Source organism: Solanum verrucosum, unplaced genomic scaffold (genome assembly GCF_900185275.1).
Source record: "Solanum verrucosum unplaced genomic scaffold, falcon-dt-bn FXZP01000138.1, whole genome shotgun sequence".
Taxonomy (NCBI): domain Eukaryota; kingdom Viridiplantae; phylum Streptophyta; class Magnoliopsida; order Solanales; family Solanaceae; genus Solanum; species Solanum verrucosum.
The window spans coordinates 1,243,881-1,271,256 of NW_026020134.1; the positions used below are offsets into that span (position 1 = coordinate 1,243,881).

At 30.1% G+C, this 27,376-nt stretch overlaps 3 protein-coding genes and 1 long non-coding RNA gene across 5 annotated transcripts in view; 2 read left to right on the plus strand and 2 right to left on the minus strand.

Moving 5' to 3' along the window:
* The window catches only part of LOC125827370 (actin-75), a 130,305-nt gene that overhangs the window by 27,571 nt on the left and 75,358 nt on the right, over nucleotides 1-27,376 (minus strand). The gene's annotated exons all lie outside the window — the stretch shown is intronic.
* Nucleotides 9,479-10,938, plus strand: LOC125827372 (dof zinc finger protein DOF2.4-like). Its single transcript, XM_049506688.1, has 2 exons — nucleotides 9,479-9,677; nucleotides 9,865-10,938. The coding sequence occupies exons 1-2, from the start codon at nucleotides 9,627-9,629 to the stop codon at nucleotides 10,936-10,938; spliced, it is 1,125 nt and encodes a 374-aa protein (XP_049362645.1). The 5' UTR covers nucleotides 9,479-9,626.
* On the plus strand, nucleotides 19,249-23,533 carry LOC125827429 (uncharacterized). The gene is made up of 3 exons (XR_007442995.1): nucleotides 19,249-19,278; nucleotides 23,056-23,194; nucleotides 23,423-23,533. It is a non-coding gene; the product is annotated as an uncharacterized LOC125827429 (long non-coding RNA).
* LOC125827345 (uncharacterized) lies at nucleotides 21,041-24,772 on the minus strand. Its single transcript, XM_049506647.1, has 7 exons — nucleotides 23,103-24,772; nucleotides 22,675-22,765; nucleotides 22,420-22,577; nucleotides 22,166-22,217; nucleotides 22,000-22,079; nucleotides 21,820-21,913; nucleotides 21,041-21,735 (listed from the first exon to the last, which is right to left on the minus strand). The coding sequence occupies exons 1-7, from the start codon at nucleotides 24,741-24,743 to the stop codon at nucleotides 21,065-21,067; spliced, it is 2,787 nt and encodes a 928-aa protein (XP_049362604.1). The 5' UTR covers nucleotides 24,744-24,772; the 3' UTR covers nucleotides 21,041-21,064.

The following is a 27,376-nucleotide window of genomic DNA, read 5'->3' on the forward strand; positions in this document are numbered from 1 at the left end:
TTTTTTTTTACCATTTTTTTCTTCATTATTTAAGTATTTTATTTTTAATATCTCAAAAAAAAATTCACATTCAATTACTCAACTTTTCACCTACCACTATAATATATATTTAATATCTTTAATAAAATAAAAAATAACTATCAATAACTCACACCTCTTCAACTTATAATCTTAATAATATTCATAACTCCTTTTTTTTTTTTAATCTTCACAACCCCTAAAATTAAATTTATTACTTTATGACACCTTATGGTATTCCTTCTCTTTTTCTATATAAATTCATATTTTGTAGCAAGAAAAATTTCATTCAAAGTTATTCTTTCACTTCTCCATCACCATATCATACATTAGGGAGGGTGAGGAAGAAATGCTAATCATCACATCATATGGTTGCTTTCAACAAAGCCGTAAAGAATCTATGGGTAAAAATACTTCTTTTAATTTTTTAAATTATATTTTTTACTTTAATAATTTATGTGATGTTATTTATTTTGTTCGTCAATTTAACTAATCTTTAAAAGTGAATTGAATAAACTCAATCCAAATAAAATCATGGAGTAACTAACAATTTCATAATATACTATTTGTGCTTGTAGGGTGAAGAAGAAAGTTGAGGAAGATACAAAAGTAGAGAAAATTGTGAATTTTGGAAGATGATAATGTAGAGTCTTACAATAAAATTATTATTATAGCTATTTGATCTTTTTAGATTTTCTTTCCTATTCTCTATATTTCATTTATGTACTTTATTGAAGAACTTAAAATATATAAAGATTTGTTTTTCTTTTTCTTTTATATGACTATAGTTGTACATACATAATTCATTAGGTTAAATTATGGTTAGTTCTTCTAAATTTTTATTATGATAATTTTTTGTAACATTCTAAAACGAACATTATGTACTCGATGTTACTGTTTATTTGTATGCTGAAGTGCATTCCTAAATATGACACTAAGATTAGAAGCATTTTAAAGAGCGAAAATTTGATAACTTACAAAAAGAAAAAAAAAACGTTATCCCAGCAATGAATTAAAAAAAATTGACAACAAACTTGAGTATTTGTATAATTCTAATGAAAAACTAAAGAAACTATAAGCATTATATGCCATACTTTCGTTTTCAAAAAAAAAAAGACAAATATTCTATTTATTTTTTTACTTTTTTTTTTTTTGGATAAATTTCACTATATTTTAATTTATTATTATTATTAAAAAAAAGTGTCAATTATTACTCTCTCCATTTATTTCTTTTAGATATTGTAAAAACTTAAATGTCTCAAAATTTATTATTCTACTTATTCCTATTCTTTATTGTAAATTTAAAGGCCTAAATATTTAAATCCAACCTTTCATTCTCTAAGCAGAATGAAAAATTTATATGTATCTATATATATATATTTAACAACAAACTTGAGTATTTGTATAATTCTAATGAAAAACTAAAGAAACTATAAGCATTATATGCAATACTTTCATTTCAAAAAGAAAAAAAAAAGACAAATATTCTATTTATTTTTTACTTTTTTTTGTTGATAAATTTCACTATATTTTAATTTATTATTATTATTTAAAAAAGTGTCAATTATTACTCTCTCCATTTATTTCTTTTATATATTGTAAAAACTTAAATGTCTCAAAATTTATTATTCTACTTATTCCTATTCTTTATTGTAAATTTAAAGGCCTAAATATTTAACTCAAACCTTTCATTCTCCAAGCAGAATGAAAAATCTATATATATATATATATATATATATATATATATATATATATATATAAAGATAAAATATTTTAAAAATGATTTGAGACCTCTCTTTGGCCAATGATCCTTATTTTTTTTTATTGTTGTAATTTTCACTATATTTCTATTAATAATTACTATTAAAAAATGTGTCAATTACTATTCCCTTCATTAATTTATATTATTTATTATAAGAATTTAAATACCTAAAATTTTACTACTCCACTTATTCCTATTATTTATTGTAAATTTAAAGGCAAAAATATTTATCACTCAAATTTTTCATTTTCTCCTTAACGAATGAAAATTTATTAAAATAGAGTAGTCTAATGAAATAACATTTCAAATAGCTTGAAAAAAGTTAAACCATCCCTTTAACTTTTCTAACTATGAGATTTCTCTTTTTATCTAATTCTCAATAATCTAAAAAATATTTACATAATTAGGCAATTAAAGAATAAGATAATTGCTTAATAAATAAATTTTAAAAATGGAAAGGTGTAACTCTCCAAAAAAATATATTTTAACATCCATTTATATTTATAACGTTTCATGATGAACCCATGATTAAAGCTGACACTAAAAAATTGCACTAGCAACAAAAATATTTTTTCTCTATTTTCTTATTTATTTTATTAGTTTATAAGAATAAAAGTCACAATTATTATCATTTATTGTCCAAATTTTTCATATTCTTTATTGAAAATCAAAACTCATCCACATATTGATATATGAAATCATTGATATTCATTTTTAACTTCTTCATCTTTATGTAGTGTTTGAATTACATAGTTTATTCAACTTCTATACCTCTCTTGTGTATTTATTATTTCTAATTTTTAATGTAAATTTTTTACAAAATATTAATTTTTATGTCTTTCATATGAAAGTTTTGTGTAGATATATAACAAAAAGTTTAAGCTATTAATTTTATCAATTAAACAAATTGATATGCTCATATTTTAAAGTAATAATTGTGAAAATTTTAAATTATAAGTAGGAAAAATTACATGAACTCTAAATTTATATAGTTAAATAAATATATAAACGTAAATAGTATTATATAAAGGAAATTATTAGTGAAATAACATAAATAATTTAAAACACCCAAAAATGATTTAGCAACGTATATAAAATTGGTGCATAAAGAAATATGTCTTTGTATTGTTCCAAAGAAAAAATATAACTCTCTTTTTATGTTTCATGAAACTAATTTAATTCTATTGTTTTTTTCTTTTATTGTTATTTTCTGTTTGATTTTGTCATATATATATATATATATATATTAGTATTGCAATTTCTTAATTTTTTTATATCAATTAATATAGAAAAATATGCGCGATTTGGTTAACTAGTAAACTCTAAAAACTAAAATGTTAGCACAACTAATGTAGAAATCTTAGTACAACTAATGTAGAAATTTTCCATTTTCCTCCTCAGCATTTAAGGAACTTAAAATATAATTAATTTTGTAATGGTCTTTATAATCTGACCTCTTTTTTTAAAATGGGAGTAGGGAATTAATGAGAAATAGCGGAGGAAATTATAAGGTAGGAAATCGAATGCTTGCCAATAGAGTGAAAATTCGGTAGCCAATCAATTGAACTATTAAGATTTTCCAATCCATTATGAAAATTGATAAACTATTGTTTATCGTAAATCTCAACATCAAAATTGTCTTGTTTATGAAGTTTTTTCAAATGATACTCGCTTTATTCATTTTTGACTTTGCATATTCTTTAGAAATAATGACTAATATGAGTATTTTATCACAATACTCATATTAATAGATGTATAGTCGTTAGATCTTGGAAAGTGATTTGGAGAATAAACAATTAATGTCGATGGTATAGTAAGATTTTTTTTATCTTTTCTTGATATGTTAAAAGTGACAAATAAAAGTGTATGAAGATGATATTTTCTTTTCATTTTCTAACCTCATAGGAATTTGAATATAATTGTGTATTCTCTCCATCTCAAATTATTTGTCATGTTTCTCTTTTACACGTCTCTTAAGTAATTATTAATAGGAGAATGTTTTGACTAGTTTATTCTCAGTTATGTCTTATGATATAATTTATGTTCATCCAAAAAATAAAAAAAAAAATATATATATCTTCAAGAATCACTAACAATAAAATGGGGGAAAATAATTATTTTATGAACTTCTAAAATGATAAATAATTTGAATAATTATTTTTAGAAATCATGACAGATAATTTGAACAGAGAAACAATAAGCTTAAGCCTATAAGGTGAAAATAAAGGTCAACGGAGTTGGGGTATTGCCCTATTTGAAAAGAATTCAGATGAACATCTTTTGTAAAATTATACTATATATAAACGATTAATATATATATATATTGTAAATGTTGTTATAGACGTTGAACCTCTTTGACTTCTTCGTATATTTATTTGTTCATAGTAGGAGTTTAGTTGATCCAACCAAGCACGTGTGGTGATCTTAGTTTTCAACTTCTCAAGACTTTTTAACAACTACTACTAATTTCCCATATAAATTAATGCTCTTTTGTGGATGATCATATATTATCTTAACCAATTTTAGCATCCGAATTCCAAGGTTTTATAGCATGCTAATACTCGTGGTATATTATGGTTTAAATGTAAAGTCAAAGACTTTTTGTTGGGTTTTTTTCTTCATTTACTTTATGATTAGGAAGATCTCATTTTCTGTCTTTACATTAAATTGTTCTTTTATTAGACTTGTAAAGAGTTAGTAAAAATGAGTATGGTCTTGCACTTATAAGAAAATGAATTTGAAGGTAAAATTGGTTGATTTGTCTCTATTGCATGCGTGCAAGATATACATTGAGGCCTAATTCAGATTGAGTTTTGAAAGAAAAAAAAACTACTCTAACATATCTTTGATTGTTATAACTCTTTGTTAATTCTCTATTTTGTTTTTTTAGCCCGCTTGTTTTTGCAAAATTTTCAAACTTCCAATCACAAGTATATGTATTTTTAAGAGTGTTGTGAAGCTTTGGAGGACGACTTGGTCACAACAATTTGCATCTTGATCAGACTAAAATGACTTTTAAGACTACAACATGTATTACCAAAATTGTTACTATTGTTTTGTTTCTATTATTAAGTTTCAATAATGTTATAATTTTTCTGACAAATAGATGTCTAACATGTATTTGTATATAAACTTTTAACACCTATCTCATTTAATTACTTAAGTGAATTGACATGGATGGCCCTTTGAGGAAAAGTATTCCTCCAATTCTATTTTAGTCATAGTTCAATTTTTTTATTCTCAATTGATTTATTTCTTTAACTAAACTCAGTCATGGTACAGTGATGAGACTGCTTCACCCTTAACCAGAGGTCTCGGGTTCGAGCCATGGGTTAAGGTGGGCACCAGACGGGGTTGTACCGGTACCGGACCAGTACCATTTCGATCCAGTCTGGTTCGGTAGTCTACGGAATGGAATGGGACACCATGAACTGGTACTCGGGACGGAACGGAATCACATTTTCATCCTAGTAATTTCGGTCCGGTTGATCTCGATATATTCCGGTTCCATTCTGGTTCGGTTATCCATGAATTATATTTTATTAATTAATTTATATTTTATAATTTATATATAGGCATATTTTTTTTAAAAATATGGATTGGATTGATATTTTTTTAATTTGTGTCATTGTTTTATCCTTATTTTTATTTAATTTTTTAAAATTACAAACTTAAGTTATTTAAATTACAAGTTATAAGTATAACTTATAACATATTAATAAGTAATAACTTATAAACTTCAAAATTTCAAATCTTGAAAACTTAAGTTCAAAAAACTTTAAAACAAAAAAACTTTATTAAACTTAAACTTATAAATTTAAAAAGTAAAATTTTTAAAAAATATCTTTAAAATAAACTTAAGTAAAATTACATTATAAATTTCAAAACAACTAATTTAAACTTAGAAAAATATATAAACATTCATATTTTCGTAATTCAAAAAATCAAAATAACTAAAAAAAATAGTATTATTTTTTGAAATAGCTATATGTGTCGTCCCGTTTATCCCATCCCGTTCCATTCCGGTACCGGTCCGGTTCCATCCCAGTATATAGTGGGACGGGACGGAACCTACTATCCATCCCGGTAATTCCGGTCCGGTTCATCCCGGTACCGGTCAACAAACCGATCAACCCGTTCCGTTCCGGTCTGGTACCAATTCGTTCCGGTCCGATGGTTCCGGTCTAGTCCGGTGCCCAACCTTACCCTAGATATAGGCAAAATCCTGTTGAGAGCCCGAATACCGAGTGGGAAACCAAAAACAAAAAAAAACTAAACTCAGTTGGGTAAATTTTCCTTCTGAAAGGGCATTTTTCCTATTGGGCCCTAAATGTCCAATGGGCCTATTCTGTCAGAGCCTGTAGGCCCATCTTGTTCTGATGCCCATTTTTTGGCCACCCCGTGGATCGGAATGATAGTCCATCTAAAACTTGCAAGGGTCATTTTCACTTTTGTCCTTATTTTGTTGGATTAATTACAGAAATCCCACCTTTTAATTTACTTATTACCATTATCTCCTATAAGTTTTACAAATCTTCAAAATCCCTCATTTTCACGCATCAAATTAGTGTATTTCGTGCATCAGATTAATGTATCAGCGCATCAGATTAGTGTATCTCGCGCATCAGATTAGTGTATACATCATATTAGTGTATCATGTATAAAATGTAATGTATCTTACCTAACGATTAATGTATCTCGCGCATCAGATTAATGTATCAATGCTTATATTATTGTATCCGTTTGAGGGATTTCTAATATTATAAACTTTTAAGGGATAGATTGTAATTTTACCTTAAAAGTATGTGATTTTTGTAATTTGTCCTTTTTTTTGTTCATCTTTAATTTATGTTCTTCGTAACTAAAAAGAAGTCACAAGGTGTATATTTATATTTTTATATTTCATACGTTATGTTCAAATATGAATTTTGTTTCTAAAGAACTTATATCCCATTAGGTTAGGGGTGTACATGACCAGGTTGGTTCAGGTTTTTCAAATATCAAATCAAACCATTTGTGTCGGATTTTTAAATCTATAAACCAAACTAATAAAACTCGAGTTTTTCAACCTCGGGTTTTTTTGGATTTTCGGGTTTTTTCGGGTTTTCCCGGTAAAGTATTCATACAAACATATAATTTACTTGTACTTCAAATATTTCTTTAGTCCTATCAAAATACAATTATCTAAGGTGTTTTTGAAGAAAATAACACAAAATATGATGAGTAATGACACTAAAATATCCAACAAAAAAAAATAATAATAATGAAATCGCGTAAAACAAATATTGCAAATTAACAAGTCATAATGAAAATGGTCATAATTTAAAAGTACTAAATCATGCTAAAATAAGTTTAATATGTATTAGTTACATGACTAAATATTAAAGGAAATTAAAATTAGATTATGTATTTGAATTGTCTAAACCAATGTAAAACCAAAGAACAAATATTTAATATTATTGTCATTCTTAGTGTTGAATTGATTTTTCTTTTTCTTTTTGCATTAGTATTAATTTGATTTTGATTTAAGTTTTATTATAATTACCAACATCTGTGGACTATAATATTTATTGAACCATTCAGAATTCTAAGATTCAACTTGAAATAATATATTAAAAGATTAAAACTATGAAAAAGTATAAGAAAAATTTTAAAATTATATCAAAGTAAATATTTTTATGTATATTATAAAATTTTAAAATTATATATATAATCTCGGGTTGATTTTTTTTAGTTAAAACCAAATCAACCCAAATATAGTCGGATTTTGTTTTTCAATACCAAATCAAGTCAAACCAACCACTAATAGGGTTTTTTTTCTCGATTTGCGGTTTGATTCGGTTTGGTTTTGTACACCCCTAAGGTGTAAATTGATTGCTAAGGAAAAAATAAATGAAAAAACAATCATTTTTAGGACAAAAATTATAGATTAGTTCATTTTAAGGCAAAACGTACAATTTCGTCAAATTGCAAGGGAGTAATAGACTGAGCTCGACTACAAATTTACGCTTTATGTATCTATCTATCTCAATATATATATTTATTGAAGTGATAAGGGGGGAATGATATATAGTTCGTTCAGTCTATCCAGCAAAAGCTTCTAGCCGAATACTTCTATACTCTCCTACCAATAACATGTCTCTGGCCTAAATAGAGGCAAAAGACCTATCCAAGATCAACATTATGATTATAAGGATCATAATAGTTCTTGAACTAATAGAAGATGAATTGGGACGAAGCATACTACAACAGAAGAATACTATTTCATGATCAACATTATGATTATAAGGATCATAATAGTTCTTGAACCAACAGAAGATGAATTGGGACGAAGCATACTACAACAGAAGAATACTATTTCATGATTTGATTGACTTCAGACGGGACCACTCAATAAACTAGTAAACGTGCCCGCGCGATACGCTGATAATATTGAAGTATTATTTCTAAACACTTTAAATTGTGATGTTTTGTTAAGACATGTTAAATGTTATTACCTTAAAAAAAGTCCAACCACCATATTGTTCCTCAATAAAATATACTCTTATCCCACATCCCGCCTCACCCAACCCCAAATCACCCATAATAATCTATACAAATAGAGACAACGAATCATGTTTTAAATTCGCCCTGAATAAGATCATATTCACACACATAACTTTAGCCTCATAAATTTTTGTAAAACTAACTATTTAGACAGAATGTCTGATTCTATTCACTTTAGAATGTGAGGTCCCAACTCCCCATGAAGGATTATCCTTCTCTTTAATTTCTGAACCACTAATTTTATAATATATGTCACATAACTTTTCATTTTCACAAAATATTATATCCACCCCCCCGGCCCCCCCTCTTTTTAGTGCGTAGGGGAAGGTTTTGATGGGTAGGGGGGGGGGGGGGTTAGAAAAAGTTACATTTGATTTGGTCCCTCACAAAATTGAGAATATTTGTCTAAAGCACCCAAGACTGGCCTTTTTTCTCAAATTAATTAATTCATCACTTATAGTTTTAATCATTTATCTTGGGAGTAACATATTATATCCTATGTATTATTTTATTGTATTGGTTTCCTCGCTAAATAGAATATTCAGAAAAGTAGTAAACTTAACTTTAATTTTAAGATGCACATAATACCAGCATAATATATGAGCCATGTAAAATTACATGCAAAATATTATTTCTATTGGATTGTATTATGAATGTTGTAGGTAATTAGATTTAGAAAAATTATCTAAAGACACATTTTTAGTTTAATACAATAAAATTCGATTTTTTTTTTTTTACTTTCTTGAATTCTGTATCAAGACAAAATTAGATAAACAAATTGAAACAAGGAGAGTATCCAATCATTGTATGATCATTGTCACACTATCATTCGTTGCATAACAATTCCTGCGTTATTAATCAGTGCATAAATATTTTTCTCCATGACTATAATTTTTTTCGTAAATATGAACCAAACGACTCTTAATAATTAGCAAGGTAAGATGAGTGTTAATTCAAGAAGTTAAATAATTAAGAAGCTTAAAGACTAAGTAAGCAAAGATCCTCTTGAATTCTTAAAAAGCAAAATAAACAAAACAAAAATAGACAAGTGAGAAATAAACCAAGTACCTAATTGTATAAATGTACATAATAAATGCAATAGTATATTATAAAGTCCTTTATCCACTTTATTCAACCTCCTTACTCCTTATATATATTCTCAATTCTCTTTAGCTTTATTCTCTCTTGCTTTCTCCCTTTCTTTCTTTCTTCCTCCATTTTGATGTGATATTCTCCACTAACAATATCCCATTCCAAACTTTTACAAAAGTGAATTTTACATTATTCAAGAAATTAAACTATGGTTTTTTCCTCTATTTCTGCTTATCTTGATCCATCCAACTGGCAACAGGTATGTTTTTTTTTTCTAACAATAATATGATGATTCTAAATTCTAATGTCAATAGCTAGCTTCTTGAACAAAAAAAAGTAAAGAATTCATAAAAAGATAAATATTCTTATTCAACTTTTATTTGTATTTTAACTTCTTTAAATTATTTTTCGCATATACTAAACAATTTTTTTAATTCATTTTTCAGCAAGTTGGATATAGCATCCCAAATCCTCAACTTCTATCAGGACAATCACAACCAACACCACCGCTGCCACTAGCGAGTACTACTCCTCCACCACCACCGCCGCCACCTCCACCTCAGCCTCATCATGTGGGTGGTGGTGGAGGTTCAATCAGACCAGGCTCGATGGCAGATCGAGCCCGGTTAGCAAACATACCAATGTCAGAGGCAACTCAAAAATGCCCTCGTTGTGAGTCAACAAACACAAAGTTTTGCTACTTCAACAACTACAGCCTCTCCCAACCTCGTCACTTCTGCAAGACCTGCAGAAGGTATTGGACGAGAGGGGGCGCTCTAAGGAGCGTCCCCGTGGGTGGAGGCTGTCGTAGGAACAAAAGAAGTAGCACTAGTAGCAGTAGTACTACTACTATTACTAGTGCTAAATCCAGCAATAATAATAATACTTCCAAATCTCAAGCTACTAATTCTGGTTCCACAAGCAATAACAATAGTACTTTTTCTAGTCCATCATCAGCAGCTAGTTTATTAGGTCTTATGAACCCTCCAATTCACCCTCTACGTTTCATGTCCCCGTTAGGACAATTGACTGATCAACACTTCACCCCAAACGAAATGAATTACACATCAATTTCTTCATCATCACCAGCTCCAATCGTCATGGGAACAAATGAAAACATGAATTTTCAGCTTGGAATGGGTAGCAACTTAGAGCAATGGAGGCTACATCAACAACTAGTGAACCAATTCCCTTATAATTTATACGGGGGATTGGATTCATCTCCTGCTTCTGGTTCTGGCTCTGCCTCTGCCTCTGGGCTTTACCCTTTCCACCAGGCTCATTACACATGTAATGACGCGGGTGGAGGTGGTGTCATAAGTCAAATAAGGCCCAAAGTTTCGAACCCTATGTTGACTCAGCTGGCATTGATGAAAATGGAAGACCACCAAGATCATGTTGCAAGTATGCCACGTCAGTTTTTAGGAAACGAAAACTGGCTGAGTAATGGTGGTAATGCTAATTGGAATGAGCTTTCCGCGAGTTTTAGCTCTTCTTCCACTAGTAATAATGTACTATAATTACTAGTAGATAAATTTTTAGAAAAAGAGCCAAAATAGTCGCGGATCGATGATGAGTTAACACTATCTTGCTTTTAGTCTTGTATTTCACCTTCTTTTCCTATGTCGATGTTAGTCATTTGGAAGCTGACAATTTTGTCAGCAATAGTTTGTACTGTAGAAGGAATTCATATGTTAGGAAGAAAAATTGTCTCTAAACCCTAGAATCTCTAGGTTTCTTTTTTAGTTTTTTTTGGGCTTATCTTACCATTTATTTTGTAGTTTGCTTTGTTATAATTTATGCTGAATATGTTTTGGAGAATGGATGTACTTTTTTGTAGTTATTTGTAGTAGGTTTATAGTATTAGACATGAAATCTAAATTTTAATTTCTGAGTAGTTATCTATGATAAGTCGTAATATTGATACATAATGTCGTCTTAACTAATTTTCGTTCATCGATCTTATAACCCTAAAATTTCTTATGTTTTAATTCTGAATGAGATATTCCTAGTGTTAAATACTTTAGTTATTGAATGCTAATGCTCCAACATTCCACTAACTTGATTAAATCAAATAGTCATAAACTGATCCATGAAATAATACAAAAGATATCCCCCTTAATGCATGTATTGAAATGCATTTATCCAGCAAATACAACTTTTGTTTATATGTTTTGCTATTTTGTTGCTGTTATTTTTCTTTGAATCCTGCTTTGATTACATTTTCTATATACACTTGTTTATTTTGTCCGTAAATATTCTTACGTAGATTTAAGATCGTTTTCATCAACCTTAAAACAATTTTTTTGTTTGATTTTTCATTCTATTTCTAATATCGCTACTTTAAGATTTGATTAATTTTTGAAAAATTGACTTTAGAAGGGTAAAATATTACTCCCTATCAAATACCAAAGACAACTTATATTCAGAATTTGAGATTTGATACCTCTTGTCAATTAAGGAAGAAGGGGCAACTAACGCCCAATCACAATCTTTTATGGTGGTGAATATCTTTGTTATTATTAATGACTCGTATTCTTTTATACTCCTTCTATTTCAATTAATTTAGCAATAGTATTAGTAATAATTATTAATTAGGGAGGAAAGATGTTCTTTTTGAAATATTTCTAATTATTAATAACTATTATACTTCCTCCGTAGTCCGTCTTAACAATAGTTATTCACTATACTATTTTAGGTTATCTAACAATACTTATAATATAAACATAATACTTCTTATTATATAATTTTTTAATATGTAAATTTTTATTTAAAAAAACATTGAGAATCTACGTAAGTTTTTTACCAAATCCATTTACTCGTGGTTTGTTTGGTTGGGAATAACTTATTCAAAAATTAATTATTTTGAAATTAATTGTCACAGCCGTAGGGGTGTTCACGGTTTGGATAAAAACCGATCCAAACCGAAAAACCAAACCAAACCGATAAATTAAAACCGATTTTATTTGGGCTTGGTTTTGTTTGATTTTAGATTTTTGAAAACCGATAGTATTTGGTTTGGTTATGGCTTTATTCAAAAAAACGAAGAAATAACTGAACCGAACCGATGAATTATATACATACTTAATATATTGTTTTTATAAACAATTTTAAAGATCTTATATATGTTTCCATTAAAATTTCTTTAAACTTTACTTATTGAAAGCAAGAATGCCCAAGGTGAAAACATTTTTCTTAATGCTTTCATGTATATGAGTGTCTATGACAATTCTTTATAGGACTGAAAATGTTAGTCTCTTCCTTCTAGGTCAATATAGTGAATTTTAAAGTTTTATTGATAGTAAATTCAATGATCGAAAGTTTGGTAATTTAAGTCATTCTAACTATTATTTGTTTTTGAATGGATTGTTCTCACTTTTTCACATTTGTTTCTTTTATTTTTGTGTATGGTTAATTACCGAATAACCAAACCGAAACCGATAACCACCAAATCGATAAATGTATACTATATTTGGTTTGGTTTGGTTTGATAATTTTAAAATCAATTAAATTGATTTGATTTTAATTTTAACCAATAACCGATCTAAACCGACCCGTGAACACCCACAAATTTTGTTCCAACCAAATATGAAATAAATTTATACTTAAAAATAATTTCAAATTAATTATCCCTTATTTCTCGTACAAGTGCTTAGATCCTTATCCTTTTCCACACAAGTGACACGGAGGCAGTACGACATTAGCAGCCTAGCTAGTACTTGAAAAATTCCAATTTGTTAGTTTTGTCTAATTCTAGGAATTATTCTTAGTAAATCTAGCTTAGATCTAGAGGGTATATAATATTCATTTTCCCAAGAAACTAGAGTCATGTTCCCAATGCTTGATTCTACTAATTGCAATAATTTCAACAATGATTTCTTAAACAATTTTGTACTAATCATGATTCTATAATGATAAATTTGATCATATAATTGGTACTACTTCCTCCCTCCAATTTTACTTGTATTGTGTATAGGAAAAATTCTTTTGTCTAGAAAATTTGGTCAGACTGAAAATATCGCCAAAGACTTTAACAACTCTAGATAACATGTAACTAACTCAATTGTCGCTAAAGTTTTTTGCTATAACAAATATATATTGTCGGTCAAAGGAAAATTAATTGTCACTGAATCTCTCTTTTATTGTAGTGCTACTTTCTCATTTTATACTACTACTACTAATCATGAGAAGTGACCAATAAGGGTTGTGACACAATAGTAAATACTCTTTCATCTTTAACCAAAACGTTTTAGATTTGAGTCCCTTTAAGTACAAAGTCATTTTTATACTCAATGTAAATCTTTCTACTAATCGAGCTTTCATATAAATATCGAGCATCGACAAGAAATCAATAAAAAAAATATGAGAAGCGAAGGGAGCGAGTTATGCACACAGTACCACCCACACATACAAGAATTTGGGGACAACATTCTTAAAAGACACCAAAATATGCCCACCCTGTTACATTCCCAAACTCCGAGGTTTCTGTGTTTACTGTACTTTAACACCTCACCCAAAATAATTCTGGGATTCCGTGCCCAATTGCCCCAACAATCACGCTAACGATTTGATAGTTTCTCCTGTAACACACTCACTCCAACTTTTATGATATAATTAGGACTGCTTCATCCTTAATTACGAATTTAAATTTTTGGTGTAAAAAAATCTTGTTGAAGAGCGTCATTTTCGAATATGCGATCCAACATCAAACGAAAAATAAAATAAAAAAACTTTATGATATAACACACTCTAGTATGATAAATTAATTTTCATAAGAATTTGACTATTATAATAAAATATTATTATAAAAGATGATTATTAAAGAAAAATGTAACTATATAATTGATAAAATCATATAACTAATGTATAATCTCTCTGTATATATATATATATTAGAAATTATAAACATTGAATATGAAGACTGTCGAAAAAATGCCTCAACAGGTCGCAATCACTAGTCTTAAGTCTCAACTTTTTTTATATGTTAAATGATCAGAAAATTTGGTCAGAAATTTAAAAAGTCTATAATATTTTTTTAATTTTAAAATAAATGATTTTTTTTAATTTTTTAATTAAAAGTATTAAAGTTAAAATGGTAAAAATATTTTAAAAAATAAAATAACATAACGTGAAATATATTATTTTACCATTATGACCAAATTCTGACCAAATTTTCTAGTCAAAAAGATTTTTCCAAATTATAAATAAGGATGAGGTAAGCAGTCAAATAAAACAAGACTGAAACGTGCATGACAGAGTGGTAGGATTGTGTTGTTTCTGATTTGTTGGCACGAAATTCGAGAAGAACAGTCTTTAAATTCTTCTTCTTCTTCTTCTTCTGGCTTAGAGATCCTTCTTTCTTGATTTTGATGAATCTGCCTGACTAACTTGCCATATGGGCACTGCATTATATTGTTGCTTTTTGTATGTATTCTTCATGCTTCTGACAAAGAAAATATATCATGTTTTCAGTCTGGTCCACACACCAAATATATATATATAGTCAAACTTGATCAATTGTTTATTGAGAAAAATTTAGAAATACCAAATCTAATAATATAATAAAGTTTTATAGTTATAGTTTTGATAATTGTGTTTTATAACTATAATTTAGTTTGCTATGGAGGGTGTGGTTTGTGTATTTCTATTCGTTTGTATATTTTGCTTGCAAATATACAAATATGATAAATATATATAAATTCTGTATTTATATATTTACGAATTTTTCAGAACTTCATTTGCATATTTCGCTTGCCAATATATTAACAGAGTAATTTATTATGAATTATTCATAAATTGTATCAAATAACTAGGGTAAACATATACAAAATTCTAGATTTATACTATCAGGTACCAAATTATACAAATCAGGCGAATTATACAAATCAAGCGAATACCAATAATTAAGAAAATTATAGCTACAAATTACAACTTTCTTAAACTACAACTATAGTACCTAATATAAATTAAATATATTCTATTCTGCATGTTTTTCCCTCGAATATTTACCTTAACACAAAAATTATTAAAGAGAATCCATGGTGCACATTTAACTAATTTATTCTTTAATTTGCTTTTTTTAATATATATTTGATATAATTAATTAACAGGTTTCTTATTGGGGCAAGAGACCAACGTCATGCACCCATGTTTGTGCAAATGCTTGAAACCTAATTTATGCATGTGATCAACAAATTAAAAGATTTTGACACTAACAAAAATAACCTTTAACAGTAGCAAATATAAATATTACTAATAAAGAGTGTTTAACTCTTTATCGATATTAGTTATTTATCATTGGAATCAATATCATTATAGGCTTTAGGGACATTCACAAATAATAATTACCACTAAAACCTTTTTGGTATAGTGTGAGTCTCTCCTTTTAGCAGGAGGATCGAAAAGACTTTTATTTGCTTAACTATATTTTCAATACGTTTTTTTTTTTGTTTTATCATGAGTTTGATTTGTTTCTCATGGGAAAAGTATAAATAGCATGAAATTCAATTTCTGAAATTTAATAACAAATTAAAGTATGCGATATTTTCATCTAAAAAACTTAAGTTATTTTGGAATAGAATATTAAAAAGTAATACTAAGAATGATACATATATTGGGGTAGAGGAATACTTAGTATATATTTTTCATTCAATCGAAAGTCATCGAAAACATAATTTCTAGTACTCCACAAAGAATGAAATAAGATATACATGTTGTAAATCATTTTGGTGGTTAAATGGATGATCATAGCTCCTTGATTAATTTCCTTCTTTATAAGTAGTAATGTTTTTGATAATGTGGTCAAATGGATGACCATAACCTGTAGGTTTATTTCCTCCTTAATGTGTAGTAATTCACAAGATTTAATGTAATGTTTATGACAATTGACACCGTATTCCTCAATGTAATCCTATAAATAGTGGTGTTGAGAATAATGTTGAATACACTTGCAAAAAAAGAAAATTATCTTATATTGTTCCTCTTGTCTTCCTCTTTATATTGTTCTTTTGTTCTTAAGTTTTACAACAATACATCATTAGTTGCAATTTTACGTCTTTAATTTTCGTAAATAATACTCACATACAGGGCCGGAGGTAGCATATACTTAGGGGGTTCATCCGAACCCCCTTCGGCGGAAAATATTACTATTTATACATGGTTAAAATTATTTTTTAGATATTTATAATATATGTCAAACCCCCTTTCACTAGTTCGTGTGTTTACTTCTCAGATTTTGAACCCCCTTATTAAAAATTCTGGCTCCGCCACGGCTCACATAAGTTATATATGTGAATAGAATATATATTAATTTCGGGGGAATTAACAATGTACGCATCATAACACACGATGACAGTACTCTAAAATAGTACTCCCAATTAACGGAGTCCTAATATAAGTATGTAACAAATCCCAATATAACTCCAAACTAAGTTTGTAAGTTCATAAAAATAAAAAATATGACTAGTAAAATTAATGAGAAAAAAATAAGTAGTTTTAACATTTGAATCAATCATTTTGATGGAAATTTTCTAATTTGATGTACGAAATATTCCCTAAACATGCATACAGACAAAGAAAAGTAACACATTTTTTAATTTGATGTGCGGTTTTTTTTTCTATTTTAATCTTAACATTAATTATTTATTCTTAAAATCTAAAATCATGCATCAATTAATATGTGTATTGTGGTGAATTGCTCATTTTAAGTACTTGTATTATTTTTTAAGAGCTTTCAAAATTCAAAATGGATAAATATACATGAACGGAGACAATAATATAAATAAAGAGAGATTAAGATAAATGTAAAAAAAAAAAATTCAACAAAATAGTTGCGTGTACATGCAATGCATATATCGATATTATACTAATAGTTATGTATGCATGTATCAATATTGTATAATCATGTATATATGATGCATAACTATGTATTAGAAATGTGTGTGTATATATATAATTATATATCAAAGATATATATATACACATTGTTTATACAAAACATTCGCATATAGTCACTCAAAAATAGCCTAATTACTCTCCATAGCTATAGTTTGATAATTACAATTCGTAGCTACATGTTATAGGGAGGACAGAGGCGAGCGAGAGAGGGCAAAGAGTGGGAGAGAGGTGAATTGTATATGTATATCGGTTAGATAATTGTATATTATACATATGCATTTGTATATATGGCAAGCGAGATTAGGAAAGGGAGGAGAGAGGCGAGCGAGATTGGGTGAGGGAGGAGAGAGGAGAGCAAGACTGGGAGAGGGAGGAGAGAGAGGAGTGAGAGAGGACAATAATTTGTATAATTCGCATCTCGTTTGTATAATTCACAGGTACGTTTGTATAATTCACGGGTTTTTGTATAATTGAGTAATATAAAGTCTGGAATTATACAAATATAATAAAACTCGAAATAACAAATTGATACAAACATAAATAAATGAACTTTAAATAATTATACAAAATATATCATACAAATTACATTATATAAATCATATTATACAAAATCCAAAAACTACACGTTTAAACAAACTTTAAAAGGTATACACAAAAAGATTGAATGTATATGATGACAAAATTGAAAAATCAAAGGAAATCATCGTCATATACAAATATAAACAATCATATACAAATACAAATCAAACAAAAAATTGTTAGCTGTGAATTATACAAATGTGGTGAATTATACAAATACAAACGTGACTAATTATACAAACTCAAGTCAGTCCACGTAATTAATGTATAATGTTAGTCGTGAGTGGTAATTAAGCAAACTATAGCTATGATGAGTAATTAAGTACTATAAGTTTGCTTAACCACATAATTTTTCCTATTTTTTTATACCTATTTTATTCAATTCTAACTAACTTAAATTTCTTCTACATAATTCCAATTAATATATGAGCTCCTCTCAATAATTTGAATCTTTCAATATAATACATTATTTATGTAAAATGATTCACATTTACAACACATCAAATTTTAAAATTTGAGTTTGAATCTCTTCAATAACAAATTAATATAATTATTATTGCGACGTTTTAAGTTTCGACTGAAAGACCAAAACATTAAAATAAATAGGAGTACCATGTAACCACCCAAAATTAAAAGTTGTAAAAGTAAATATTCCAAAGCTTTCACATAAATAAGCACTTGCTTCATTTTTGTTCTGCAGAATTAATACAAGAGTCGTCTTTGTTAGGAAATATTTTATTCTTATTATTGGACTTTCAGCTCGAATCAAGATTTAGTTGAACTTCAAAGGCTCCAATATAATTATCGGACACCAAATAAGAAAATCAAAAAAATATAATATATCAAACATCTATAAAATGTACGTGAAATATGATAAAATATCTTAATAGATGTGTCAAGTCCATATACAACAACTAATAGTTTTTATTAAGTAAAAATGAACCAAGAAGTTTATTCTATAGTTGTTTTTATTAAGTAAAAATGAACCAAGAAGTTTATTCTATAAAAATATGATAAATAGATTGAAATTTTCATTTTAATAAAATATAATAAAGAAGTTATTTAAATTAATAGATAAAAAAATATCAATGTGATATTTTTGGTTATAAAATAAAGTTTGACTATTCTAAGTTGAGTTTATCTCTAAATAAAATTTGAAAAATCATTAAAACTTACATTTTTCCGTTGATGTCTTTTGAGAGAAAAGAAATATTTCTGCAATTGAGATTTTTGCATACATTTTTTAATATTTTAAAATTATCAATTTTATTTTGACTTTATTTCCAAAAATAAATAAATTCCAATCTCCTCTTCACTGAAAAATGAGCTCATTTGAATTAGGGAACATAGGCAGATTGAAGTAAAGCACGCCGGCGACAACTTGGGTAATTTTCTTCACTTTCCAATGCTTAATATTTTGTGTTTCTTATGAATTAGTAACTTCTTTATGTATTTTGTAAATTTTTATTTAAATTTGGGGATTTGCTTTGAATTGTTTTGTTGATATTAAACTACTCGTAATTTTGGGATTATGCTTAACAATAAGCTTCGGTTTGACCATAGATTTCAAAATTGAAACTTGAAAATTTTAGTTTTTGAAGCTGTGATATGTCTTTTACTTAAAAAAAGTTTGAAATTTTGTGAGTAGAAATGAAATTTCTTCAAAAACAGATCAAATTTCGATAGTTGAAGGTAAAATCTATGGGTGACTGCTAGCTAAGTCCATTGTTGATTGTTGAAACAGGTAATTTTACTAGGTAGCTTAAATCATAGCAGTTGCTGAAATTTCTGTTGTATACCGGGTAACTTTCATTGCCATGAAAGTTGCAATGTGTTTGTTAACAAATTTGAATACACATTTTATTGTTTTCAGTACTAGGTTCTGGCCAAGGTAAAACACATGCCTTCAATGATAAGCATTTTTTTGAACTAGCATTTGTTTCTAGTTGAAGTTATCTCTCTATAAATTGGTCAGTGTATAGGATGGGTTTTTCTTCAATAGTGATCCAACATTTCTAATACGATCATAATTTTCGCTGAATGGGATGACATTGTCGCAATGTTACAAAAACTACACATTAGAAATCCTGTTTATCATAAAAAAGGAATACTGAAAGCAAAAATCACAATGGTCCTAACTAACACCTTAAATCCATCTAGGTGAGAATCATAATCAAGTTTTCTTTTTACAAGAACTTCTGAGAAGAGCTTTTCTCCTTACCTTAACCTTTTTTTGTGGAGATAGAGAGTGTTTTTTGATAGACCTTTGGCTCAACTGTAGCAAATCAAAATGGTTATGAAAAAGACAATAGGATAGTGAATAAAACATGACAACTAATATGGAAAGCAGTACAAAACATTCAGTAACAACATCTTAATAATGCGGTAACAAAAACACAATCGATACAGAATGGTAACAAATATGAAAAGGACACTACATATGTAAGGCTAATACTATGACAAACAACGTACTTCCCTAATGCCATGTTATTTGCATCCCCACTACTCCCCCTGGCCCCCATTGCCTCAACTTCTCCCCTATCTCCGCGTTTGAGCGGGGTTTAAGCCATCCCGTTTGATCCTCGACTGGTCAAACCAAGTCTTCTTCTTCCTCTTCCTCTTGATCTTCAAGTCCATCACCATAAGCTTATGTTGGACAGTTGGGTAGTAGGATTTCACTCGGGATAACCTTGCAGTCCTTACAAATGCCTCTATCCTCGTTCCTTAAAGAGTAGGTAATCTATCTGAGTCTTAGCCACCACAGTACTGGAGGTAACCAAGTGATCCTCCTTCTTCGAAAAGTTCAAATTATCATGTTCTAAAAATTTGTAAGTGAATGTGTTAAAATCTCATGTATCAAACTACTGATTATATACAGCAGCGGATCTGCTGACACTTACAAAAGACAACAGAGCTTTACACAAAGCAAGTTCACAAGCCAAAAATGCTTAATTTCTTGTAACATTGAACAAAACTGTGACTAATTGGTGTCTAATCTAAAATGGTACCAAAATCGCCTGTTTGACATCATAGACATTGGAAACGGAAGGCATACTCAGCTTGACCTTGACTCTACTTCTTAACAACTATAAAGAATAAATTGCATGCCTAGAAATGGGATTAATGTAGGCAGCATTTGTTTCTCAATTCACAAAGTTGTTTAGTTAAGTGTCAAAAGAGATTGTTCGGACGACTAGCTTTCAATGGCATCCCGAAGTTTTGATAGACTCTGATTTCCCCTCCCGAGCTTGCTGTCACAATTACCATGCCCCATGCTGTGGATTGGATAATGTTATTTCCTTGGTTGTTGCTACCATCAAACCTGCTGGAAGAAGACACAGAAGGTGAGTCGCCATCTCTGATCGATGGAGAACTCGATGAAAACGATTCACTAGCACCAACTCCAGGATCTGTTGGAGATTCTTGAGCTGAGTCCTCATCTTGACAAGTTTGGATTTTTTCCGCTGCACTGTTTTTCTTTGCCGGCAGAGGTGGTAAATTCCTCTTGCTATTTGCACCAGCCGAGTTGTCTTCCCTCGTGGGAGAGCCACTGATGGGAAGTGGAGGTGGTGGGGAACGTTTCGAATCCCTTCTTGAATGTATCTGATCTGCAAGTGGTGGCTGATTCTTTATACTGCCAGGCCACGTGATGGCAACTGAAACATCTTTACATGGGAAGTGCTCGTACGATTGAACATTTACTACACTTTTAGTTTTACTAGTTGCACTTTTAGGTTCTTCTCTCTTCCAGATATACACTTGAGAGTCTTCACTTGCACTTACGATATACTTCCCATCTTGACTAAATGTAGCTGAAATTTGGCTGCTTGTATTCCGTAAACCTGATGCAAGATAATAGATCCACAGTTTATGTACACAATAACCTATGTCAAGCTCTCCAAGTGATTATATTTTAGGGAAAGTACCTTTAAATTTATGGGTCATTTCCGATCCATCAAAAATTCTGACACGTGAATCAGCTGAAGTTATAAGCACTTCTGCTGGATTCCCTGGAGCAAACTGGACATGAACAAGTTCAGGTCTTAGATAGGTCTCCTGCAAAATAAGGTTACCTAATGAATAGTTGATATAGAAAAGAGAAATACCTGAAAACCAGTGACTTTTTTGGCTAGGGACTTCTTTTTGGGTTCGAGTTCAAAGCTGTCCTTTTGTTCCAGCTTGCATTCTAAATCACAAACACGTCGGAAGTTAGCATTCACATTTCTCTGCAGATTATCATTTTAATAGAAACCTATGCAATGATTTACTTACCAGAGGTACTGTACATGCGACAGCTCCCTTTATGTGAGCCAATTAAAGCACCCTTCAACAATGGAAAAACAAAAAAAATATCAGGTGATACAATTCACCTTTTCTTAGAGAATCACAAATGTTCTATTTCTTTTGTTGATTCTTCTAATAAGTTGATTCTGAAGATAGTTGTGAATGCTCTCTAATATGACTACAATTGATGGTAAGTTGTTTTTGGCATGTCGGAAACCAGTAAAAGTTGGAGATATAACTACCTCGCCATCAGGAGAGTAGCAAGTAGCAGTAACCATTTCATGAAGATCTGTCCAGTCCACAACTTTCCGATCAGATACATTCCAAATTCGAACTTTTCCATCCAGTGAACCGCTGATAAAGTGGTCGCCATCTACTGGATTGAAGTGTATGCAGGTCACTGCCGCACAGAGATTCATCAGATGTAAAAATGTGTGATGGTAAATTTAACACGGGCGTTGATTGATGAGAAGCTACAATGTAACATGGTATCTCACCATAATCGTTATGTGCAAACATTTTTAAGCAGCTCTGAGTCTCGATATCCCATAGCCTGACTGTCTTGTCCATTGAGGATGAAAGGAGTTGCTGCATCAAAATTTCATCTAGCATGTCAAGTCAAGATTTCACTGGAATAATCTCCTTATCAGATATTTCCTTCTTGTTCAGCAATTGATATTTTATCTCACTCCATTTCGTTTTATATGATGTAGTTTGACTGTTGTGGAGTTATATAAATAAAGAAATACCTTTGACACGTATCAGTAGTGTGTAAATGCACATCCCTATGTCTATAAGAGCATGTCATTAAGGATAATATGAATTCTTAGAGCTAAGTTTATTGTAAATATAGAAAGGTATCGTTCTTTTTGGTACAGATTAGAAGGAAACGGAGTAGTAAACTGATACGAGCATGAAAACTGACCTGAGAACTTGACCAAGATAGGTCCAGGACATCATCTTGATGACCACTGAAAGTGCATACTGGTTTGTCTGAGAGAGCAAATACAATTTCAGGTACATTTACATACTCTGGAAGTGAATTTCCCTTCTTCTTATTAGAAGTCTTCCCCTTTTTCCTTCTTTCTGATTGCATATTAGTCATAACTGGCAGAGGTGGACGATCCAAATTACTACCAGCCATTGGTGTGTCACTGACAGAATTCGGATCATCGGATTGTTTTGTAGACATAACATCACATTCTTGCACTTCCCATACATGAATCACCCTGTCTTCCCCTGCAGTTGCTAGATACCGACCATCAGCGGTGAATCTTATGGTCCATATGGAGCCTTCATGAGCTTGAATTTCCTGACACAATTGCAAAGCTGTGAATTCTTTGTGAATCTTTCCTTGCTGCCGCGCTTTAATCCATTGGGAGGAATTCTGTTTCTGTTTCTGTTCCACTAGTGCAGGTATCTCAATTTCTTTATCAACTTTTGACATGCTCATACTATTTGCAACTCCTTTTATGTTCTTCAATAGAGCAACTCCTGTTTTCTTGCTATATCTGAAACTCTTGCTGAGATATGCATTTACGTTAAGTTTTCTTTCATCATTTGTTGAAACATTTGCACGGCGCATCAGTTCCTTAACAACAGGTGAGTATCCCACAGATTTCTCAAATTCCTCCATGGAAAGTTGCTTCCCTGTTTGTAGATCACTGAGCTTATTCCACATTCCCTCTTCATTGGACTCTTTAACAATGAATTCATTTCCAGTGTCCAGATTTTTTATCAGGAAAAACGAAGCAAATCCCGAATCAGCATTTCCATTTGGCAATGTGGATGATGGTGTTTCACCTCCATTTTGTGGTGATGTAGATTTACGTGTTCCCTTTTTATGCGGCACCATTACAGCAGCAGAATTTGTATACTGGCATATTCTTGTAGCTGGTCCTAAAACTCCTGAAAATGTCCTGGTAAGACGTTGTTTAGAAACGTATCCGAGTAACTGTTCTTTCCTTTTCTTGGTATTTACAGAGAAAAACTCTATGTCACCATCTGATCTCGACCTGAGCAGCAAAATTGGTGGTGAATTCGAAGCCTCTGGCTCTTGTTCTTGTTCTTCCTCTTGTTTAATTAGCTCTTCCTTGGAAGAACTAATCTCAACTTTTGGTATGGAGGAATCTTGACATGTATCAACTTTTCTTGAAATGGCTCTCACAACTTTAGCACTTGTTAGCTTGAGGAGTTCCTTACTACTTGTCAACCCCATTCCCTGGAGTAAGCGTTTTCGACGCTCTTTTACATCTCCTGGTTCAGCCATCCACATGCCGTAGTCTTCCATGACAATAGGAGGAGGTGGAGACGGAGAAGGATTTGAGATGGAGACGGTTTTTGTTTTCGCTGTCCCCATCTCAAGGCCTCGGAAAGTATTCTTGATAGAAAGTGAGGCCGAGAAGGAACGTCTACTATCCTCAAATTCGACCTCATCATCTGATCCCGAGGACGCCAAGTCTTGGGGAACGACCGTGGAAAGGCGGTCGTGGGACTCGAAGAAGTGATCATCGTCATCGTCTTCTCCGAGACCATCCCAGTTTATAGTCAGCGTCCTGCGATACATTGTAAGAACATTTAAGAAAATCAAAGGAAAGACGGCATGTTAGATGGAAATTATTGTGTTGTTGTTGTTGTTGTTTTGTTTGTTTGTTTGTTTGTTCATCATAGAAAATTGCTACGGAGAAGAGAGTGGGGAGAGAAGTGGAAGAGAGAAAAAGAAGGAAAAAAAAGTAGTTATGTTTGTGTAAAGGAAATTGGATGGATTGTGAAGAGGGAAAAGGAAATGGTCAATGGAGAGTCTTTTAGTTCTCCTCACGTCTATGAGTATCATGTTACCACTCTTTGTTGTCTTTTTTTTTCTTCTTCGATTTTGATATCTATTTTGAAATTTTGATTAATTTGGATTCACACCATGTAAGACTCGAATCACTTCTGATTAAACAAGAAAAGATCTTTCTCTATCTAATAAAAGTGGACGGAGGTTATATTATTTTTCGGCTAATGAAAGTCATGACTTTTTCCACTGTATCAAAAAGTCATCACAAATATTAAATTGAATTTGGCATTTGACTTTAATCATTTGAGAGGCAGAAGGGAGTTCCACCTTGGTAAAAACTTATATGACACTTATTATTATCTTATATAAATAATTCTTAATTATCTTATGTTATCAATTAATTAATTATACATATGTAATACTCTTCTCTAATTTCTTTGACCCTAATGGACAGTTCACATTCGTATGACTATATATCGGAGAAAATGACAAAAATAGTCTCTAAAGTATGTTTTAAATAGTTTTGACTTTTTTTTTTCTCCATCACATATTTAACGGACTCTGTCGGTTAGATTTATAAAAATTGTTACAAATTAAAAAGGATTTAGCGAGAATTTACATTTGAAGGTATAATAATTTTAATCTCTTTATATAGTTTGGTCTAATTTTTTCGGTGCAATTTCTGTTAATTTTGGTGTCTGATACAATTTTTTTATATTACAGTTTATAGAATTTGATAGGACCTTTTTTAGTGTTTTTTTATTAAGTTAGTGTTATATTCCTTATTTCTATATTAGTGTTTTTGTCCCGTCAAATTAGCACACAAAATTCATTAAATATTTGACGGAGATAAAGCTACTAAGTTTTGATAAACTTAAAAGTCGAAACTGTTTTAAACATAGTTTAGGGACTATTTTAAATCTGATCCAAATACAAGAGACCATTTTTGTCATTTTCTTCTCTCTCAAAGTGCTTAATTTGGTGTCATGTCTTTATTAATCTCTTAATTAACGCTTTTAAATTAGGTAGATTATGTAAGATTGGAGTGTGTGGAGGACGCAGTCACGCAGATTAGGTAAAAAGTTAGTAGGCAGTGAAGTGTTGTCTTGCTTTTTCGAGGGTTTAGGTGATTGTCGTCGTACTAGCTGTAATATTGTAGTCGGTTGTTTAGTGAGTTTTGATTGTCGCACTATTTTATTGTTCTTGTTCCTTTGTTGCAGGATATACACTGCTTTCCTTGTTAGTTGCTATATTTTTTATTTAATATTTTTTTATTAATTATACTTGGATTTGCTACATTTGAGCTGAGAGTCTTTCGAAAATAGTCTTTCTACCTCTATTAGATAGTGATAAGGTCTGCATATATTTTATCTTCTCCAGACCTCATGAAATTCCACAGAATATGTTGTTGTTACGTAAGAGGGGATGGAAAAGGTCAATGAAGGATCTCTTATTAGTTCTCATTACTCCCCTCACGTCTATCCGGCATAGTAGTAATAATCCATTAGTTGTCTAAGTTATTAAGTAATTCTCCACTGTATATATTATATTTCTTACTGATCCATTTGGTGCTAAATTATTATTACCTCCTCCTACATAAAGGCAAGCCTGGGAACACAACTTCTTTGTAGTGTTAGGATTTCTGAGCCTATGTTGCTCGAACTCTAACTTTGTACTATTGGATTTTTGAGCCTATGTTGCTCAAACTCTTCAAAAGTTTTATTGGGTGTGTGCGGATCTTTATGAAGAATAGTTTTTGGAACTTTGAAAGAAATGAGAGAATTTAATCTTGAACTAAATATCATACTTGAGTCATTCAACTCATTTCAAATGAAATATTAAGGGAAAGGTCTCGATGTAAATGTAATGAACATGAAATTAAAAGTTGTGTTCAGGTAAGCTTGCACATGTTTGTTGGAAATGTTACCGCTAGAGAAAATATGTGTTTACTCGAATCATGAACTGATGTTCCAGCAATGCAAGGATTCCAAGCAAACCAAGGTTAGTCTGAATACTTTCGAACGATACATTGAAAAGATTTCTACAGAGGCAAAATATTCCCACTTCTTTTCTTTTCATATTATGGAGTTCTTATTTCAACATCTCTAGTCACAATTATTTTTAATTCTACAGACTACAACAAAAGTCTTCTTATAATTAATCATCAGAAAAATATACAATATGTATTACAAAGTTACAATTGATATTTAGAGAAGTTTATTATTTTTCTATATAGTCATAACATTTGGAATGTAGTTAATTTTCTTTTCAAATTTGAGCTTTTTAGTTAAAAGGCTACACAATTTTATTTAATATTTTAGAATTTTAAATTAAACCTCTTAAACTTTTATTGTCTGTCAATAAGATTTTTTAGAACAAGAACTAAGGAATTGTGTTGCAACAAATTAAATTAGTAATAT